Raw genomic sequence first — 19129 nt, forward strand, 5'->3', positions numbered from 1 at the left:
GGCGCATGCTGTTTTTGCATGCGCAAACGGGTTCGTAAACCCGTTTACGCATGCAAAAATGGTCATACATCTGGCCCCTAATTCCATAATCTCTGTTGAATTTTTTCAGACCACTTATTGAAGCTAAGGCTCTAACTGTAAGCAATTCAATATGATCATGCCTCATAATTCTGGACTCGAACCAAACCCCTGCATACTTATATTTATTCATGGTTTCCAATTTCATGGGTCCTAAGTACCATTCAAAGTTTACAGATTTTTTGCCAAAGCCCATCACCTTAGTCTTTTCCATGTATGCCACTAACTTGTTATTATTGCAGTATTCCATGAATGTATTCAGTTTCCTTTGTAGGCCTGTTTCTGTCAGATCCATAATAACAAAATTGTCCGGAGGAATGCTATATGTTTGCTATTCATTTTGAGGCTGATGCCCGTTGCTACTGCTAATAAGTGGGATTTTCTGACTCAAACTGTGTCAATAATTACTTGCGCCCAGTTGTGTAAGTGCAGTTCCTTTATTTTTGTCAGTAGGATGTTAGGAAAGTCTTGTCTTGCCACAAACAATTCCAATCAACATAATCGAAGGCGGCACGGAAGTCTACGAAGTAGCAGATTAAACTGTCCCTCTGCTTCAGATCCTACTGCGCAGGGAGATTATCTGGCCCAGTTGCTCTTGACAAATTCAGGGTCAAAATTATGTCTTTAATTTTACGCAGGGAGAACTGGGCTCTGATATCCTCATCGCCCCATTCCAATCTACTAGGCTCATTCTCTCAGCCTCCAATCCCGCTCCATAAATTTCTCTTAGATGTTCTACCCATGATTCTTCGACCACCACACATTTCTTTGACCCCATCTCCTTGCCTGAGCCTAGCTTCTCAAACTTCCAGAAGTTTTTAACATTTTTTGTTTCGATAGCTTCTAGCATGTTTTTCCAGCAGCTATCTTTGATTAGTGATCAGAATAGTATTTTCCCTTGGTATTCTGAAGGCAGGCATGGGCTTCATAATCAAACTTTTTAAAAAGATTTTTCTCCCCTTTCCTAATCTGATGTTTAAATTCTCTGCAGTCCTTGTCAAACTAATTATTAGCTTTCCTAGTAATGGCCTGCGCCCTTTTCTGATTCTTACGGTTAGTGTTTAAATATACTTTTAAGAAATAAACTACTTGGTTAATTGTATTCTCATACCAATTTATGTGGTAGGCAGGAACTTGTGTCAAGTCTTGGCTCCGTTGGTAATTTGCCAGTTCCACCAGATGTTTCTCTGTGATCCTAGTAGTGAGACACTTAGCGTGTTCTATGTGTAGAGGGAGAACCATATCTCTAATCTTATTTACCCCATAATTATTTTCAGCTATAGGGGGTAATGGTAACTTCCTTCTGTTTGTGCTACCAGGAACCTTCAAATCTTGTCAAAAAGTCAACCCTGCCTAAAGATACAATTGATTGGACATAGTTGTAACCCATTTTTATATGTCTAACACGTGGGCCGGTGAGAATTTGTGTGACCATTTATACAAAACATTCCCTTTGATCCCAAAAATGTTCCTAGTGCAATATCATGTGTAGCTAACGTCTTTACAGGGAAACTAGCATTGTTATTGTTATAAGATGACAATATCTCTTTAAATAAGGGGTCAGTCTTTCTTGGATCCAATCTTTGGTTAAAAGTTCCCAGCAAAATAATCATATCTTTGGGAAAGTTTGTACAAATATATTCCACATCTTCCTTAATTCTCCTTAATTAAGACCTGTACTCTACCGCATTCCCCCCTGGATGTAAACCTTGCTTGTTAGCACACCATCATATCCAGTGTATGCCTGGTATAGGTGTACTCTACATGCCAGAATCCTGTGGCATTTTACTTTTATTGGTGATACGTTCCTTGCTAACTTGGTGGATTTTAGTATTATTTGCCTCCCAGATAGTCGCCCATATTGCCTCTTCTTTGCTGTTCTGTTTACCTGCAGAAACCCATCAATTGCCCGTATTTCATTGCACAGCCAGGTTTCCTGTATATAATCTCATATTCTTCTGTTATCTCTTTAAATATTTCTGAGTGTGACATTTTCCCAAATTCATTAATATTCTATGATAGAATCCCTAGGCTGTGCAACCACACTTTATCCTAATCAATATCACTCAGCTACCCGGCCTCTCTGTTGACTGGTGAGGATAGAGCTGCATATCTACTCTCACAACTCCTGTCCCTCCAAAAGTCTTCAGGGCTAAGATATGGAACCATTATTTTTAGATCTTCCATCTTACTGTCATCTATTTGTGTTCTATTCATGTTATTTTGTTCAATCAATGTAATTTGCCCAGGACCCAACTTTGCGTGAAGTTTTAAAAAAGGTTTCATTATTGTAACCTGCTTCATGTATTCCTGTTTCTCGTATTTTGTTTCAGGTACAAATTTAATACCTCACCTTAACACCTCATTTTACGCCTGTTCAAGTGTTGTCTTAACGACTCCTAAGTAAACAATACCTTTGTGACTTCATTTCCTGTGTTGTTGTTTGTAAATCACACTTGTCTTAGACCATTTTACTCAACTGCTCTCAGGCTGGAGACTTTTGAGAAGGAAAATAACAGCTGTGAGTGATTCAGGGGGACTAACTTATTTACTCTTTTCCCTTTTTTCTTTTTGTAAGGACTCTAGATACACTCATACTTTTTTGTTTCCCACCTCTTCTTTGCTGGTGTTCTAATGCAAAAAGAACTGTTGATGGACAGAATGCAGAACAATGTCATACATTCACCCCAGTACAGAGATCTGGGCCTAAATCCATCGTTTTTTTGCTCGCCATTCCAGTTTGGACCCAGCCATATGCAAATCAGTCTTGACCCTTTGCCCCATGGGAACAGTCCAGCCCGAACTGCCAGGCCAGGTCCTCCCTGAACTGGAAACAAGCATCCTAGGACCGGTTTCGGGGTTTCACCCCTCTTCAGCCAGGATAGCTTGATTCCAGTGGCATGGAGAGCACGGGACTCACGTCTGAGCATACCCGTCCCACTCAGGGTGACAAATGCAAAAAGAACTGTTGATGGACAGAATGCAGAACAATGTCATACATTCACCCCAGTACAGAGATCTGGGCCTAAATCCATTGTTTTTTTGCTCACCATGCCATTCCAGTTTGGACCCAGCCATATGCAAATCAGTCTTTACCCTGTGCCCCATAGGAACAGTTCAACCCGAACTGCCAGGCCAGGTCCTCCCTGAACTGGAAACAAGCATCCTAGCACCTTTCAGGCTGGTATCACTCTTTGCTTTTTTACTATCTCTTTTTTGTATTACCTGCCTTGATTTGCCAGAGCCTCTATTTCCTACTCTTGTTATCTCCTTTTTGGCATTTCCAAGCTCTTTCCTGTTTAAGGCTTGGTAATAATTGTTCCCATTATCACTATCTGAGGCTCGCCTTCCTAATTCTTCTTCCAAGTACAAGTTGTTAGATCCCTTTTGTGTGATTCTTTGGGGTTTCCTTTTAAAAATATATCTATTTGTTTTCTCATTCTAGGAGTATTTATGGGCTCCCTCACCTTTTTCCATTTCACTACACCCCTCCCTTAGCCTTTTCTAATTCTTTTAATACAAGGAATATACTGCCTGTACATAGTGGGTTCTCTCCATTTCTTTATCAACTTTGGGCGTTTAGAAACGTATACAGTTGTAAACCCTTCCTCTTGAGATAAAGCAGCTTCTCCCTCTCTTCTATCTTTATTGGCCATGCATTTCTTATTTTCATCGTCAGGCCTCACTAAAGTCGGCATATGGTCATTTATTTGTTTTAGTTCCCCAGTGATGGAGCAAGGACTCGTATAAAAGAGACTTGCTCGGATACAATCCTCTCATATAACTCATAACACTGTATTAGTAGAGTATTGTATAAATTAATATGCACCACATTACATATTTTAGCAAGATGAAGCTTGCTTCCGTGTCTTACTAACAAGTAACCCGAGTAAAACTTTACAGCGGGAAATTGTACTACGCATGCGTCAATTGCATCTACGCAGAATGGCGGTCTAACGCTTGGAGGGAATTTTTTGCACCTGCGCAGGCGCATCTAAAATGGCCGCTTGAAGGCTCACATGCTAAGCATCTGCTTTGCTGAAACTAAAACAAGCTATTTACTAAATGCTAATGCGGGGAGAGCTATTATAAGTAAATGGGATTAGAATAGAGATAGGTGGTATACAGTGAAATTATTTTATTTTGAATTTAATATGTTTCTTTCTGACCTCTCTACCAGTTTGTATTTGGGCCTCCGAGTGAAACAGATGTCCATAATACATGTGACTTTCACGCAGGCGCAGGAATAACAAGCCAAGACGCCATGATGTCGTTCCTGAATCCGGCCCAAGGCCATCTTTGTAACATGTCCTGGGAACCTGCTGGACATTCTGAATGTTGAATAGAAATGAATGTCATATGTATACTTTTGTTTGATAAAGATGTGAATACGGGTGGGAAATAAAAATCTGTGTATAAAAATTATGGAGCGGGAATATTAAACAAAGAACCAAAGAAAATTATTAAAACTTAGCATGGTGTAATGAACATCTCCCCCTTGCCTGTCCAATCAGAAATAGGAGTTTCATGAAGTCGAAACATTAATGGGTGGTAGATGGCATTAGAAAGGTATAATTGAGGTAGTTTAGTTAGAACAGAGATTGCAGCAAGACTAGAATGCTTAGAGACCGGAATGCTGTCCGAGAGCTGAGCGAATGCTGAAGAAGAACCCTTTCCAGCTCCTTGGCCAAGGGGTTGGTTTCCACACCGTTCTAGGTAAATATACTTCTGTGTAGTATGTCCTTGTACTGCTCTCTCTATCCTCTCCTTTCTGAGTACTGTCATTGTGAAATCTCGTTTAATATAGATGACTCATTATTGGATTAATTGACTTTTCCTTCCTTGGAGAAACGGAGTTCATACTGTAATTTAGAATTTGGCTTACATGAATTTAACTAGATAAACATTTAAAACTTCTAGCGAGTCTGTGGTTATTTCAAATATAGAAAGGAAATTCACTTTATGTCATTTCACCGTCAACTAGTTCCAACTAATAGGTCCGTTTGCTAGAGGAAAGAACTTTTTGAACAGTAAAAGATTAGCTAAAGAATGACAGGTAACTAATCTTATAAATCATTTACAAAAATTGACCCTCAGCGGAATTTACTAGCCTATGTGAACGTGTGTGTTTTTGGGCCCAGGTGAGTATATGGTGTTTGAGTACCTGAGGTTGGTAATCCGCTGGATCACCAGCGATGATTTGAAGTTGAATCCTCTGTGATTTTAAAAGGTCATTGTTCACCACTGTCACATCTAATATACCTTTTGAAGTTTTTTGCAGGATTAACATTATGTCCAACATTGAGGCAGACAAAGATGCTGAGGCCTCCAGGTTTAGAATAGAATTTTGTACAGATACACCTTTTTCTTCATCTGTCAATGACATGGTCTGATCCTGATTTGCATATTGCCAAGCTCACTTCTGCTCCCCTTTGCTGTCTAGATCCTTTGTACTTTCGGACTCCACTTCTTGCATCACCGTATTATCTATTAGCGAAAACAACAAGGTAGATGAGGACAGTCTTCGCTCTAGTGAGAACTGATTACATTCTATTAGATCAAAATTATTTATAGGGGGAAAACTCAGGTCCAGTGACCGGCGACTTTCATTCCCCACGCCATCAGTTTCCCTCTCTCTTAGAAGTGATGCATCAGATTGTGCTTGCCTTTTTTAAAAATGTTTACCCACAAAGCCCTTAATTGATTTAGTTGCTAATGACCACCATTCCCACTGTGTGCAGGGCTATTATGGGGTTATTCTTCTTTCCACTTCTTCATGAGGTATTCTTTACTACATCTTTTTGTGCCACCTAATTCCATACTAAGGACTTATTTCCTGCCACGGTTGTTTCACCCTTCTGTTGTTGGTTTTTCAGACCTTGGCGAGTTTTCCTTCTATCTGGGGCATTCTTATGGGTACTGCACTGGGTCTCTTTTTTTTACTAAAAATGTTTATCCTGCTGATTTGCTTGCAGGTTATGGTGCCGATAACCAAGTTCCCTGACAGTTTTATTACACCCCTGTTCCGCTGTCTCCTTCTTTCTCGGCCCCCTATTTCAGGTCCTACGGTTGCCTGCACCAGGGTGATATGTGGGTCCATCCTCGTTTCCTGGTTATCCACAATGTCTCTTGCTCAATCAATCAATCATTTGTAAAGCGCGCTACTCACCCGTGAGGGTCTCAAGGTGCTGAGGGAGGAGGCGGGGGTGCAGCTACTGATCGAACAGCCAGGTCTTGAGGAGTCTCCTGAAGGTGGATGGGGAGGGTGGTCCATGTCTTGGCGGCGAGGTGGGAGAAGGATATGCCGCCGGTGGTTGTTCGGTGGATGCGCGGGACGGTGGCAAGGGAAAGGTCAGCGGAGCGGAGCGGAGCTGGTGGTTAGGGGTGTAGAAGGTGAGTCGCTTGTTGAGGTATGCTGGTCCGGCGTCATGGTGGGCGGTGATGTGGCTGTGGCGGGGCATTCTGTATACGTTGGAGTCTCTTCTGGAGTTTGGCCATGGTTCCTGCGTAGAGGGAATTGCCGTAGTCCAGCCTGCTGGTGATGAGGGCTTGGGTGACTGTTCTTCTGGTTCCGGTGGGGATCCATCTGTAGACCTTGCGAAGCATACGGAGGGTGTTAAAGCAGGAGGAAGAGACGGCGTTGACTTGTTGGGTCATTGACAGCGAAGAGTCCAGGACGAACCCCAGGTTGCGTGCATGGTCGGCGTAGTTCCCAGCGAGGCCGGCCACCAGGAGCCGTTCCAGGCGGTGGAGCCGAGGATGAGGACCTCCGTCTTGTCCGAGTTCAGTTTCAGGCGACTACTCTTCATCCATTCAGCGACGGCCTTCATCCCTTCGTGGAAGTTTGTTTTGGTGGTGGCGGGGTGTTTGGTGAGGGAGAGGATCATCTGGGTGTCGTCGGCATATGAGATTATGTTGAAGTCGTGCGATCGGACGATGTTGGTGAGCGGTGACATGTAGACGTTGAAGATGGTTGGGCTGAGGGATGATCCTTGGGGTACGCCACAAGTGATCTTGGTGGCTTCGGATCGGAATGCAGGGAGGCGTACTCTCTGGGTTCTGTTAGTGAGGAAGGAGGTGATCCAGTCCAGGGCTTTGTCGTGGATCCCTGCGTTGTAGAGGTGTGTGCGAAGGGTGTGGTGGCAGACAGTGTCGAAGGCGGGCGAGAGGTCCAGGAGGATGAGTGCCGCGGCTTCGCCGTTGTCCAGCAGGGCCCTGATGTTGTCAGTGACGGCGATGAGGGCAGTTTCGGTTCTGTGGTTGCTGCGGAATCCAGATTGGGATGAGTCCAAGGTGTTGTTCTCTTCGAGGAATTGGGTCAGTTGTCTGTTGAAGATCTTCTCGATGACTTTCGCCGGGAACGGATGCAGGGAGATGGGCCGGAAGTTCTTGAGGTCCTTTGGGTCTGCTTTGGGTTTCTTGAGTAGGGCGTTGATCTCTGCGTGTTTCCAACTTTCTGGGAAGGTGTCGGTCTCGCATGAGCTGTTGAAGATCTTGCGGAGTTGGGGTGCGATGATGGAGCTCGCTTTGTTGAAGATGTGATGGGGGCAGGGGTCTGATGGTGAGCCGGAGTGGTTGGTATTTATGGTCTTGATGACGTCTTCATCATTGACGTGGTTCCAGGAGGTCAGGCAGTCGGTGTGACTGGGGGCAGTGAGTCTGGGGTGTCGGCTGCTGTTGGAGAGGTCTGGGAGTTGAAGCTGTCATGGATGTCTGCAATCTTGCAGTGGAAGAAGGTTGCTTGAGAGTCGCAGAGGTCTTGTGACGGTGGGATGTCGTTGGAGCTGGGGTTGGCGAGTTCCTTCACGATGTTGAAGAGCTCTTTGCTGTTGTGTACGTTGTTGTCGATGCGTTCTTTGAAGGAGGTCCTTTTGGCCGTTCAAATGAGTTGGTGGTGTCCGCGGCTGGTGTTCTTGAGGGCTGCATGGTTGTCCGGTGTTTGCTCGTGGCGCCATTGCTTCTCTAGTCTTCGGTGGGTCTGCTTGGATGTCTAGAGGTCGGCGGTGAACCAGATGGCTCTTCTTTCGGTGCGTCTGTTTGAGGGTTTCTTGACCGGGGTGAGAGTGTTGGCGCAGTCGTCGATCCATTGCCTGAGGTTGAGGGCGGCTGTTTCAGTGTTGGTATGGTCGGTTGGTGGGTCTCGGGCGAGGGTGGCGATTAACTGGTCTTCGGTGACCTTGTTCCAGCTGCGGTGGGGGATTCTTTGCTGGTGGTTGTGTGCAGTGGTTTTCATGTAGGAGAAGTGGATGCAGTGGTGGTCGGTCCAGTGTAGTTCGGTGATGTGGCTGACGGAGACGTGGCTGCTGGCGGAGAAAATGGGGTCGAGTGTGTGTCCAGCGGAGTGGGTGGGTGTCGTGACAAGCTGTTTGAAGCCGAGGTTGGTGAGGTTGTCCAGTAGTTTGGTGGAGTTGCTGTCGTTGGTGTTCTCGAGATGGAAGTTCAAGTCTACGAGGAGGATGTAGTCTGTGGAGGCAAGAGCGTGCGAGGAGACGGCGTCTGTGATGGAGACGATAAACTGTGACCATGGTCCGGGGGGTCTGTACACAAGGGTTCCTCTGAGGGTGGTGTTGGAATTGATGTGGATCTGGAGGTGCAGGTGTTTGGCGGTGCTGAGGGTGTCATCGGTGTTGGTTGAGATTCTGAGGGTATTTCTGTGGACGATGGAGACTCCTTCTCCCGGTCTGTTGGTGCAGTCCCTGCGGGTGATCTTGTAGCCATCCGGGATGGCTATGGCAACGTCGAGTGCTGATGAGGTGTTCATCCAGGTCTCCATCAGGAAAGCGACGTCTGGGGAGGCTGAGTCGAGCAGGTCCCAGAGTTCAGCAGCGTGCCTGTGCGCGAAGTGGGTGTTAAGTAGTATGCATCTGAGGTGGTTGTTGCCTGCCTTGGTGGGGGGTGCTGGTGTACGCTGTCTGGTGAAGCTGCAGTTTTGGCAGGTGAATGGTCTGTAGGTGTGCTTCGGGGTGGCCTGGAAGCAGGCGGTGGATCGGCCGGCGTTGAGTTTGTGGAGGAGGTTGGCGTCGTAGCGGCATCTGGCATTGTGGTGCTCGTGGGGGCCAGGGATCCTGGCGCTGGTCACAGTCCGGATGCGGACGGGCGCAGATGGACTTGCCTTTGGAGCACCTTCGGCGCACCACTGGCACACCTGCTGCACACAGCGGTCTCCATTAAGTAGGGGAGGGGGCAGGACCAGAGGTAGAGAGGTGGGAGTGGGGACTGTGTCTGTGGGAGGGGCCAGGGGGCAACAGCAGCAGGAAGACAACAACAAGCGAAAAACTGAGCTGAAGGTAACAATGAGGCAGAGGTACAATACAGAATACAGAAATAAAATGCACAGGGACAGGCTAAGATACAATGGGGCACAACCTGTAACCAGGAGGCGAGGGGGAGAAAAAAGGCACTCCGGTGCAGCGGGCTAGCGTGAAACCAACTGCGGAGATGGGATGGCTGCTGGCGCGAACCCTGCTTCAGGGGAGGCTCTGCACTGAAGCGGAGCGGCGATGTGGCGAAGCTGCTGGGAAGAGTGTGGCCTAGACGGAGGCCCTGAGCCCTGTAGCTTGTGTGGCTGTCTCCACCTCCACCCTTTCTTTCCTCCAAGACTCTTTTTCTGAATCCAAATCCAACCCAAAAGTCTCATGTTTTCTTAGTGCTGGGGGCTTTGCTTTACTCCTTCTATAGACCAAAGTAGGTAAATCCCAGATTCCAACTTTGTCTCCCATGAACCACACGCTTGCTCTGCTGCATGCCAAACTCTTCTCGGCTACCTGAATTGAGCAGGCACAGTAGCAGCACTTTGGACCGTGGGGCTCTGGCAAGGATCTGGTCTGCCTTTTACTGGCGTATTAACCCGACCCACCCCCTTCGTACACCCAACGCTGGGGTGTCCCAGGAGCTATAGTTGGATTGGGGAAGCTGCTATGATGAGCGTGAAATGGGTCAGGTTGTATCCTGGCACAATCGAATCCAACTGTGACCAAGCATTACAGGTGATGCGGGGAGTATCGGCAGTCTGGCTTTGCTGACAGCTCATCTGGAGCAGGCAGGTGGGTGGGCACAAGCACGGCAGCGTCTGCGTTCACATAACTTACGTGTCAGGAGGCAGGGTCAACTCCTTGTGGTTTTTATCAAACTTTTTAATGGAATCAATATTGTTAGACCGGGCATCGTTGGCATGGTTCGCCTGACCCTCTGACCTTCTGTTTTTGACTGTTGTGCTGACTTCAATTTTGTTGTCTCTAGGACTCTAGACACTTTACCACTGCTAACCAGTGCTAAAGTGCCAGTGCTTTTTACTTAAAACATAATAACATTAGTTTATCCACAATTGGAATATTTGATTTACTTATAAGTCCCTAGTACAGTGCACTACATGTGCCCATGGCCCGTAACTCAAATGCAACTAGTGGGCTTGCAGCACTAATTGTGCCACCCATTTAAGTAGCCCTGTCTCAGGCTTGCCACTGCAGAGCCTGTGTGTGCAGTTTTAAACTGCCATTGTGACCTGGTAAGTTAACCTACTTGATAGAGTGATTGATCCAGTAAAAAGTTGCCTGAAGACACTGTGTGCACTACTAAAAAAATGCTTTGACAATTATATGACAATTCTTGACCATGGATAACACAACATTAAACAATGTACTCACAAAGGAACCACATAGTCAAAAATGTGTATACATGAATATCGTCATTGTTTCACAAAACAAATAGTATCACATATCAGTTGTTAATGAATGATTACAATTGAATTAAACCATATGGTATGGTTAACTCCATATGTGGTACAAAATCACACAGTATGGTACAATCTTCTTGATTCGAGTTCCACTCAATTGTGTGATGCCATACACTGTGTAGCACACTTTACCAGTCAAACTAGGTGAGCTGTCATCACATGGAATTATTTCTGAAATATTTTTTGCGGTGTGCGTCACTTACATCATTTAAGTTTGTCTGAAGTTAACCTACTTCCCAGGCCCAAACCTTCCTTTTTATTACTTATATGTCACACCTAAGGTAGGCCCTGGATATCCTATGGGCAGCATGAGTACTTTAAGGTTTTACAAGTCCTGGTATTGAAAAACTCATTAGTTTTTCACTACTGCAAGGTCTATCTTTCACAAGGAATAACAGTGGAGTTGCCTTATTACATTTTATAAGTGTAGTTGGATTTCAAATTCTGAAAATGCCACTTTTAAGAAGTTGGCATTTTCTTGCCTTAGTCATTTTGTGCCTGTAGCCTGTCTCTGGTCACATGACATATTTAATTTACTTATAAGTCCCTAGTAACGTGCACTACATGTTCCCAGGGTCTGTAAATTAAATTTTACTAGTGGGCCTGCAGTAGTAATTTTTGCCACCTACTTCAGAAGCCCCTGAGCCATGTCTCAGGCCTGCCACTGGAGAGCCTGTGTGTACCATGTCGACCTCACAAGTTAAACCTCTTGGCAAATCTAAGCCTTCCTTTTAAATACATATAATTCACCCCTAAGGTAGGCTCTGGACACCATTGGCAGGGTGAAGTGTATTTAAAAAGTAGGAAATGTCCTGGTAGTGAAAAACACTTAAATTTGTTTTTCACTTCTGCAATGCCTATCTCTCCCATAGGATAACATTGGAATTACCTTATTACATATTTTAAGTGTAATTCTCAATTGGGAAGAGATCAGACCTCCTGGTCCTAGACCTAAGTCAGGTGTCACTGCAATCAAAATTTAGAATCACAATTTATGGTGAAATGGGATTTTAAATTGCAGTTCTGAAAATGGCACTTTTAGAAATTGTACATTTTCTTTCTTGAGCCATTTGGTGCCTGTCTCTGATTACTTGCCTGGGGTGGTGACAGCTGGACTTTGTGCACTGTAACCCATCTAGACAGCTACACACAAAGGGAGCTTAGGTGTGACTTGATGGGCCATCCTGGGAGATAGGAGGGAGGAGGGAGGCACAGCCTCTCACTTACACCTGAGTAGGCTGTGCCCTGTCCCCTCTCAAAGGACTGCAAAAAAAATTCCAGAGCCAGGGAAAGAAGGGAGGATTACACAAGAGCTGCTGAGTGAAATACAGAGTTCTCAGGCAATATATGCATTAAATACTGGTCCTATATGAAATCAAAGATCAAATAAGTGTTTAATATGGAGGCTCGCCCTGCTGCGTGCCCTGCTGCCTGATACAGATAACCTCAGGGTTTTTAGTAACCTGCCTCAACTCTGTCACACTGGGAAGCAGCCTGGGGCCATAACTGACATCTGTCACAAACAGTCTCTCTGGCTTTTTGAAGAGCGATGGCATCTCTAGACTCTGTTCCTGGCAGGTGGGCATATTGAGTATTATTTTTAATGAAACACATTGAACTATTTTAGCACCATACTAAAAGATCTTGGGCATTACTCTAAATTATTTTGTCCCCACTCATATACATGGGCTGTGCTAAACCATAGTCTGGCAATAGTATTACACCAGGGATAGAAAAAAAACTATCAAATGAGTAAGTTTTAAATATGCATTTAGTGCATTTATTTATACATATCTCATTTAAGAATATACAATTTGGGAGCCGGGCATTGGCGGCACGACCCATTATCATTTACATAAACTGAATAATATGAAGCACATCTCTACGGAAGGCTTCTCTCTATATTTCGGATGGCAAACGCATCTGTCAGTACACCCTGCTGCGTACCGGTTTGCATTCTAATTTTAGGTAAAACCATGGTAGACGGACTTATCCAGGTTTACCTGTGCGATCCCTTGTGTGCAAATACCCATTTCAAAGTTGTCCTTTGAAGTAGTGGTTGACACTTTTACAATTGTGTGACTCTTTTGCCACAATCCTTTGCATGCCAACATCCACTTTGAAGTTGCTCCAGGATATATTGTCTGACATTCACGCGATTATGGGACTTTCTGCCCCAATCCTTTGATGTCACTGATATATATTTTGCATCCTGATGATGACCCTGCTCTAAATACCTATGCTCAGGGGAAACATTGACAGATAACATATCTAGAGTGTGTTTTTAATAGTTTGATGGTGGATTCCAACACTCATTTTACAGGTGTTGACTTCAAACATTCTTTTGTCCCTATCAGCCACATGTATATATTTATGTGCATAGCACAAATGCACTTTTTATTCATCATATATCACTTTCACTGCCTCGTCACCTTTTAGGAACACCTTGTACAAGTACTTCATTATACTGTTAAAATTGATTTGTATATTCTTAAATGAGATGTGTGTAAATAAATGCACTAAACGCATAACTGCAATTTACTCATTTGAGAGGTTTTCTTTTATCTCTGCTGTAATACTATTGCAGTGGAAGTCAAGGGTTACACTTCCTCCATAGGGACCACTTAATTGTTGAATAAATGTCCAGCACAGGCCCCTGGGTTACAGGGTTGCCTCTTCTATTCTAGAAAAATAAACCATAGGATGGCAGCACTTTAGCCATTATATGTCATTTCTCATTTTCGGGCCCATCAGTCGTGATGTGCTGTTAACTTGAACTTCAAGAGCGATGGTAATTATTTCTGGCCCAATATTTAAAAATAGCTTTTTTTCTCTATAGGATTTGTGATTCTTATTTTTTTTCAGTTGAGCACATGCATGAATTGCTTTGATTGAGAAATATTGATGTTGGGTACTGTTGTTTACTGTGAAGTTTCGGAATATGCTATTAGGTCTGCTTTACAACTCCTTGTAGCCAACACAGTTGAAAATTGTGTTGCAAAATGCACGGTGTGCTCTTCATATTTTCTTTTTTTAAATAGAATTAACCTACCTGATCTCAATCTGAAAAGTAATGCTCTTGGTATAATGTGGGGCTGGAAATACCATTTTTGGAAGGGCTGATGTTGGTGGCTGTCCCTGTCCTTATCAGGCCTTGCATATCTGCAGACAGCTTGTTCTCCACGACAAACTTGTGGATGATATATTTCATATATATAATGAATCACAATAGGTAAACTTGAAGAGTAAGATTGTACATTTGCCATCGTTTGATTAGAGTGGAAGTTATCTTGCAATCTACAGGAAAACTTCCACTGGTGGAGGCGAACTTCAGCTAAGCAGTTTAGCAAACTTTGCGCATGTCGAAAATCAGTAACTTCACTAGTTTTAAAAAAAGTTGCACTTTCTTAGTTGAAACCCCTTTCCTGATGCATTGTGGCATGTTTATGGTCCATATACTCTGTAAAACTGAAGCCTGCATTAACCCTGTTCCCTATTTTTGTTAGCTCTCTCCATTCATGTGGTCGACGTTGATCGTTTGGTTGAAGAGGCCATCCAGGCTTTCAGCGACAAAGAGGCGGGAACTGAAAAGACTGAGACAGAACAAAAACAGAATGGAAGTGGCAAGAATCAGAATGTAAGGCTATTTTCAGCTTACCTATGGTGCAAAATAGATATGGTACACCACGTTTTGGAAAAATTATCTCTGTCCTAACCCTCGCCTAAGCCACCGAACAAGCACTTTGTCAGATGATTTTGCTTTGCTTTCAATTCCTCCACCTCTATCTAGTATTGTTATACGGTTCCTACAAATATAGCAGGACTACAGATTAGGCCAAAGCGACCTTCACAATATAGAGAATTAGTCCACATATACTATCAGTAAGTGTTGGCGTGTTTCGGCTAACTCACAGTATCATATCCACCCCTAAACTGACCAGGTTAAGAGATGTTATTGGCACCCTGGAACATAACTCTCTGATTCCCAGAGAATCAGTGGGACCAGATCTAACCCTTTTGCTTGGTCACTTTTGCATGCCGAAGGTGAACACAAGAAAGATAGGAAAATGCATTTTCAAACATTCATTGAAATTATCGTATTCTTGCAAAGAAAGTGTGAGCTGCGATTATTATAAAGATGAGACATATTACTGTAATCAGCATTATTAGAATGGTAAATATGAACAATTAAACCATGTTACTTGCTACTAATGTTTGTTTACTCTTATCTGTATCTAATACTATACTAAAGAGAGAATAGTGGGAGTAGCCTCAGCCAGATCAATTGGGATAGCTTAACCCCATATCTTGTTCTTAGGTATCAAAAAGCCAGATAAGTTTAAAGGGTTATCTTTATTAGCAGGTTGGAGGTCGGTGTCAGCAGGACTACATCTCAGTCACAGTAGTTCCATGATAATCCTGATGTTGAAGTGCTCCTCTCACTGAGCCTTAGCACGGAAGCTGTTTATATAACAGTAAACTGTCTTATCACACTGTTGCAGAGGCACAGAGCAGCTCTTTTGGTTTTCTCTAGCTAAAATTAAGTGTCGCCTAACAAGCACAGAAAGAAAGGAAACAATAGCATTGCGGTCTTAGTGTTTGACCCTGGAACTAACTGTACAGACTATAGGGCGTCAATGCTTATCAGAAATGCACATTAATTACATTGACACAGTAGCAGAAAGTGTGTAAAAAGTCACCAGGAGAAAGAGATGTTAACGAAAGAAGGGGAATCTAAAATGGAGACTGTAGGAAATGGTCTATTAGTTGTGTTGCCTGCAAGAGTAATAGGTCTACAATTGACCTTACTGGGAACCAATCAACCCGATTGAAACGCTTGACTCTCTAAAGGAACGAGGCAGAGCAATCCAAAGCCTACTCAAAGGAGGTATTGTGAGCTGGTACACACCATTCACTGGCACGCAATAATAACACTCAATAAATGATTGAACATCAGTACTTTTTCTTTAGAACATACACCACTAGATACTATGGAATAATTTACAAATATGTACATCAGCAGATAGAAAATACCATTTATGACATTGCATAACCACCTTTGACTCCTGAAAGTGCTCACACAAACATATCAAGTGAGTCTATTGGTTATGTCAAGGTTCAAGAGCAACAAACCACATGTTAGTCATCATTTTGTACTTAAATGCAACTGTCAAAAATCATAATCCTGCATGAATGCACTTACTAATGCCAACAAATATTGGGGGCAGTAATCATTATATGAACCAATAAAACATTTATAATGAGTAAAACTTGTGTTAATTTAGTTTTAATACATTGTTAACCATCAGACTGCAATTATAAGAGCAACCCCAAGAGAGCATCACAATATAATGACATTGCATTTCAACCATACACTTGGCCCCTAGAGGGTACTTCAAGACGTGCACTCTGTTTACTCACATTGAGGTCTTTTAAGCTATCATGACTGTAACCATACATATAACCACTAGAGAGCACAGCACTCCCACCTTTAGATCAAAAGCTCCAGCCTTGGGAGTGACTACAAATATGCTGGCAATCCTGGGGAGGTTAGTGTTTTTGAGTCCCACCCAACTTAGGGCGGGGACTCCTCAAGTCCATTTTGAGGGAAGGCTGTGCACTTTCTAAAGTTGCTGGTGGGGACCTCACTGTCCTGGAGCCACCACAAAGGGAGAATCATCCAGATTGAGGGCAAAAAAAGTCAACCTTGTTCCAGCCTGCAGAGCATTATGTGACATTTCTTTGGTAGCAGTGAATATTTTATTATCAATTCTCCTGCTGAGCTGGGAGAGCTGTGGTCATGGTTTCCTTTGCTTTTCTGTTTGCGAACTTGTGTCACCCCTTTTTGTTTACTTAAGGGTTCCCAGTCCCACCCAGACCCCCCCACCTTTATGGACCCATGTTGGGGAACAGCCCAGTGAGCCCACCCATGAGCCCACCCATGGCTGTTCCTGCCGGCTCCCCTCATGGACAGCACTCCAGCATGCTGCCACTTGAGCTTGCAGCACTCTTCTGGCCAGCCCGCTCCTGCAGGCAGGTGCGTTTGACTGTGGCTGGACTCTCGTTCCCCCAGTCACGTGGAGCGGGGTGGGCCAGCCACACAGGAGAGTGTATATGCAGCACTACCCCCTCACTCCTGACACCATCGGGGTCAAGGATGGGGACCTGGGCCCCCTTCCCACCATCGCGGGAAGCACTTTCAGGTTTTTCTTTTCCTGGCTGCATCAGGGCTTCGGGATGGGGTCCCGGCCCTCTAAAACAGAAAAATGCCAGGGGTGGGGACCCGGGCAAAGAAGTAGCCCCTTATGGCAGTATTTGGAAACTTCGCCCACCCCAGGGGAATTTTACTGGCCTAGCAGTGGAGCCCCACTCGCTACCGAGGCACGAGGGATCATAGGTCTTCAAACTTTAAAAAGCCATAACCCGTGAGCAATCCTTATCACTTACAAAGTCATGCTCAAGTAGCTGGTTCTCCTGGCTCTCTGTGCCAGCTCTCCTGATCTTGTTTTCTGGGCGCATACAAGTCCAGGGCTTTCCCCTAACTGGTCGTCAGGGTGTGCAAAGGGGGCAACCTCACTGGCCCTTGGGGAGACCCACTGGTCCTGGAGTCAACTGGTCAGAGTCATTGATCCTGAGTATATCGATGAGGTGTCCTTACTACAGGACAGTAGGTCCAAAGATTCAACCATACCCAGAAAATCATTTGGGTCATGGAGGGAACCCGCATCCCCATATGACAGACCCACAGTAGCCTGAAGAGCAAGTTCCAAAGAACAAACCTGGTCAGTACCAGCCTCCTCAGCAGATCCCAAAGACAGAGGTGCCAGAAGTGTGGCCTCAGAGGAGCAGCCAGACATCATGGATCTTTGAGCGGAAGCATTCATCCAAAGTGACGCAGGCAACTCATAGTAAGCCTCTTGCAGCAACGGTAATTACTTAGGACTACACTGGAGGCATACCCTCAGTTGATACATCAGCAGATCCATATCCTTAACCTGCACCAATTGCATATCAAGGCATATGTCTAGTGGGCACTCAGAAGAGCACCAGATGAACTTCTCCCGACACCGTTTCAGTGTGGGAACCAAACGACCATAGGTCGGCGGTTCTACACACCGTATTATGATGGGACCGCACATGGTGCAGTTGCAAACTCCCATTTTTCTATGGCAGCGAGGAGTTTCCTCCTGCAGCACAAGCTCCCCTAGAGAAATAGGAGTTTGTGTAAATCCCTGCACCATGTGGCAGGCACCTCATGGTGCCAGCCACTCGGTGTAGGGATTTATAGGGGAGCGCAATAGGTGCTACCCTGGCCCACAACCAGAGGCCGTGGAGAGAAGGGGGCCCTGCTTTGGCCCCCAAAGTTCCTTTCCAAAAGGCTCTCCATGTTGGAAAGCTCAACATGGAAAGCCTATCGAAAACCGACATCATAGTCCCTACGTAAGAGATTATGCAGTGGTTTCTAGCTGGCTGACAGGCTCCTTGAGCCCGTCGGAAGCCAGTTGGTTTGACCGGTCGGTTTAAACTCTGACCGACTTCTTTGTAATTAGGTTGTCGGACTTTAAACTATGGATGTGGGTCGGAAGGGCTTGACCTGTGGTCGGAGGCTTTCCGACGCATATCATAATCAGCACCATAGTCTGTTGTACTGTTTTGTTCATATCATTTGTCGAGTGATCAAACAAGCCTGAAATAAAGCATCAATACCCTGGACCTGTCAGTGTCTTGTACCCCAAATTGATATTAGATCGATATTGTTTTTCCAGTAATCATAACCCAGTACAGTCAATTTGGGAAATGAATTAATCAGAATCAATTAATTTAGATTAAGTAAGCATCTTTTTCTTTGCCTTTGTAGGCATAAGCCTATTATAAAATGAAACCGGGTTTTTGGGGACATGACTAGAAAAGTAAGGGAACTTCTTCTGATATTGATGGGGATTCCCTACAGGGGATGTTGGGCAGTGTCGGACAGTTTCCCACTTTGTAGAACTAAAAACAGCATGTGGTGAACTTGCTCTGTGTAAACAGTTTTTATCATAAAGATGGTAGCAAAACATTTTACCATAGTTTGCAGAATTCAAATACAAATCCTCATTTTCGAATACTGTATAGAATTCTAATGCAAATAGCATGTTAGATACTGTCTCAAGATCCCATTCATTAGAATTCGAACCTGGAGTTATTATGACATCCATAGCAATTTTAAAAACATAATGAATTTGTAAAGTTTCTGTGAGACCAAAAATGTCAGAGAGGACCTTATCCCAAACAATACCATCATGGGCATGAAATTTAGTAATAACCACAGGAGGGAAG

The 19129-nt window shown here is 44.4% G+C and overlaps 1 protein-coding gene across 1 annotated transcript in view; it reads left to right on the forward strand.

Annotated features, from left to right (window-relative positions):
• The window catches only part of SPEF2 (sperm flagellar and cilia associated 2), a 1083747-nt gene that overhangs the window by 237567 nt on the left and 827051 nt on the right, over positions 1 to 19129 (forward strand). Inside the window, exon 12 of the mRNA XM_085631001.1 lies at positions 14317 to 14447. Coding sequence (XP_085487127.1) covers positions 14317 to 14447 — 131 coding nt within the window. The remainder of the gene's footprint in view (positions 1 to 14316; positions 14448 to 19129) is intronic.

Source organism: Triturus cristatus, chromosome 2_1 (genome assembly GCF_964204655.1).
Source record: "Triturus cristatus chromosome 2_1, aTriCri1.1, whole genome shotgun sequence".
Lineage (NCBI taxonomy): Eukaryota > Metazoa > Chordata > Amphibia > Caudata > Salamandridae > Triturus > Triturus cristatus.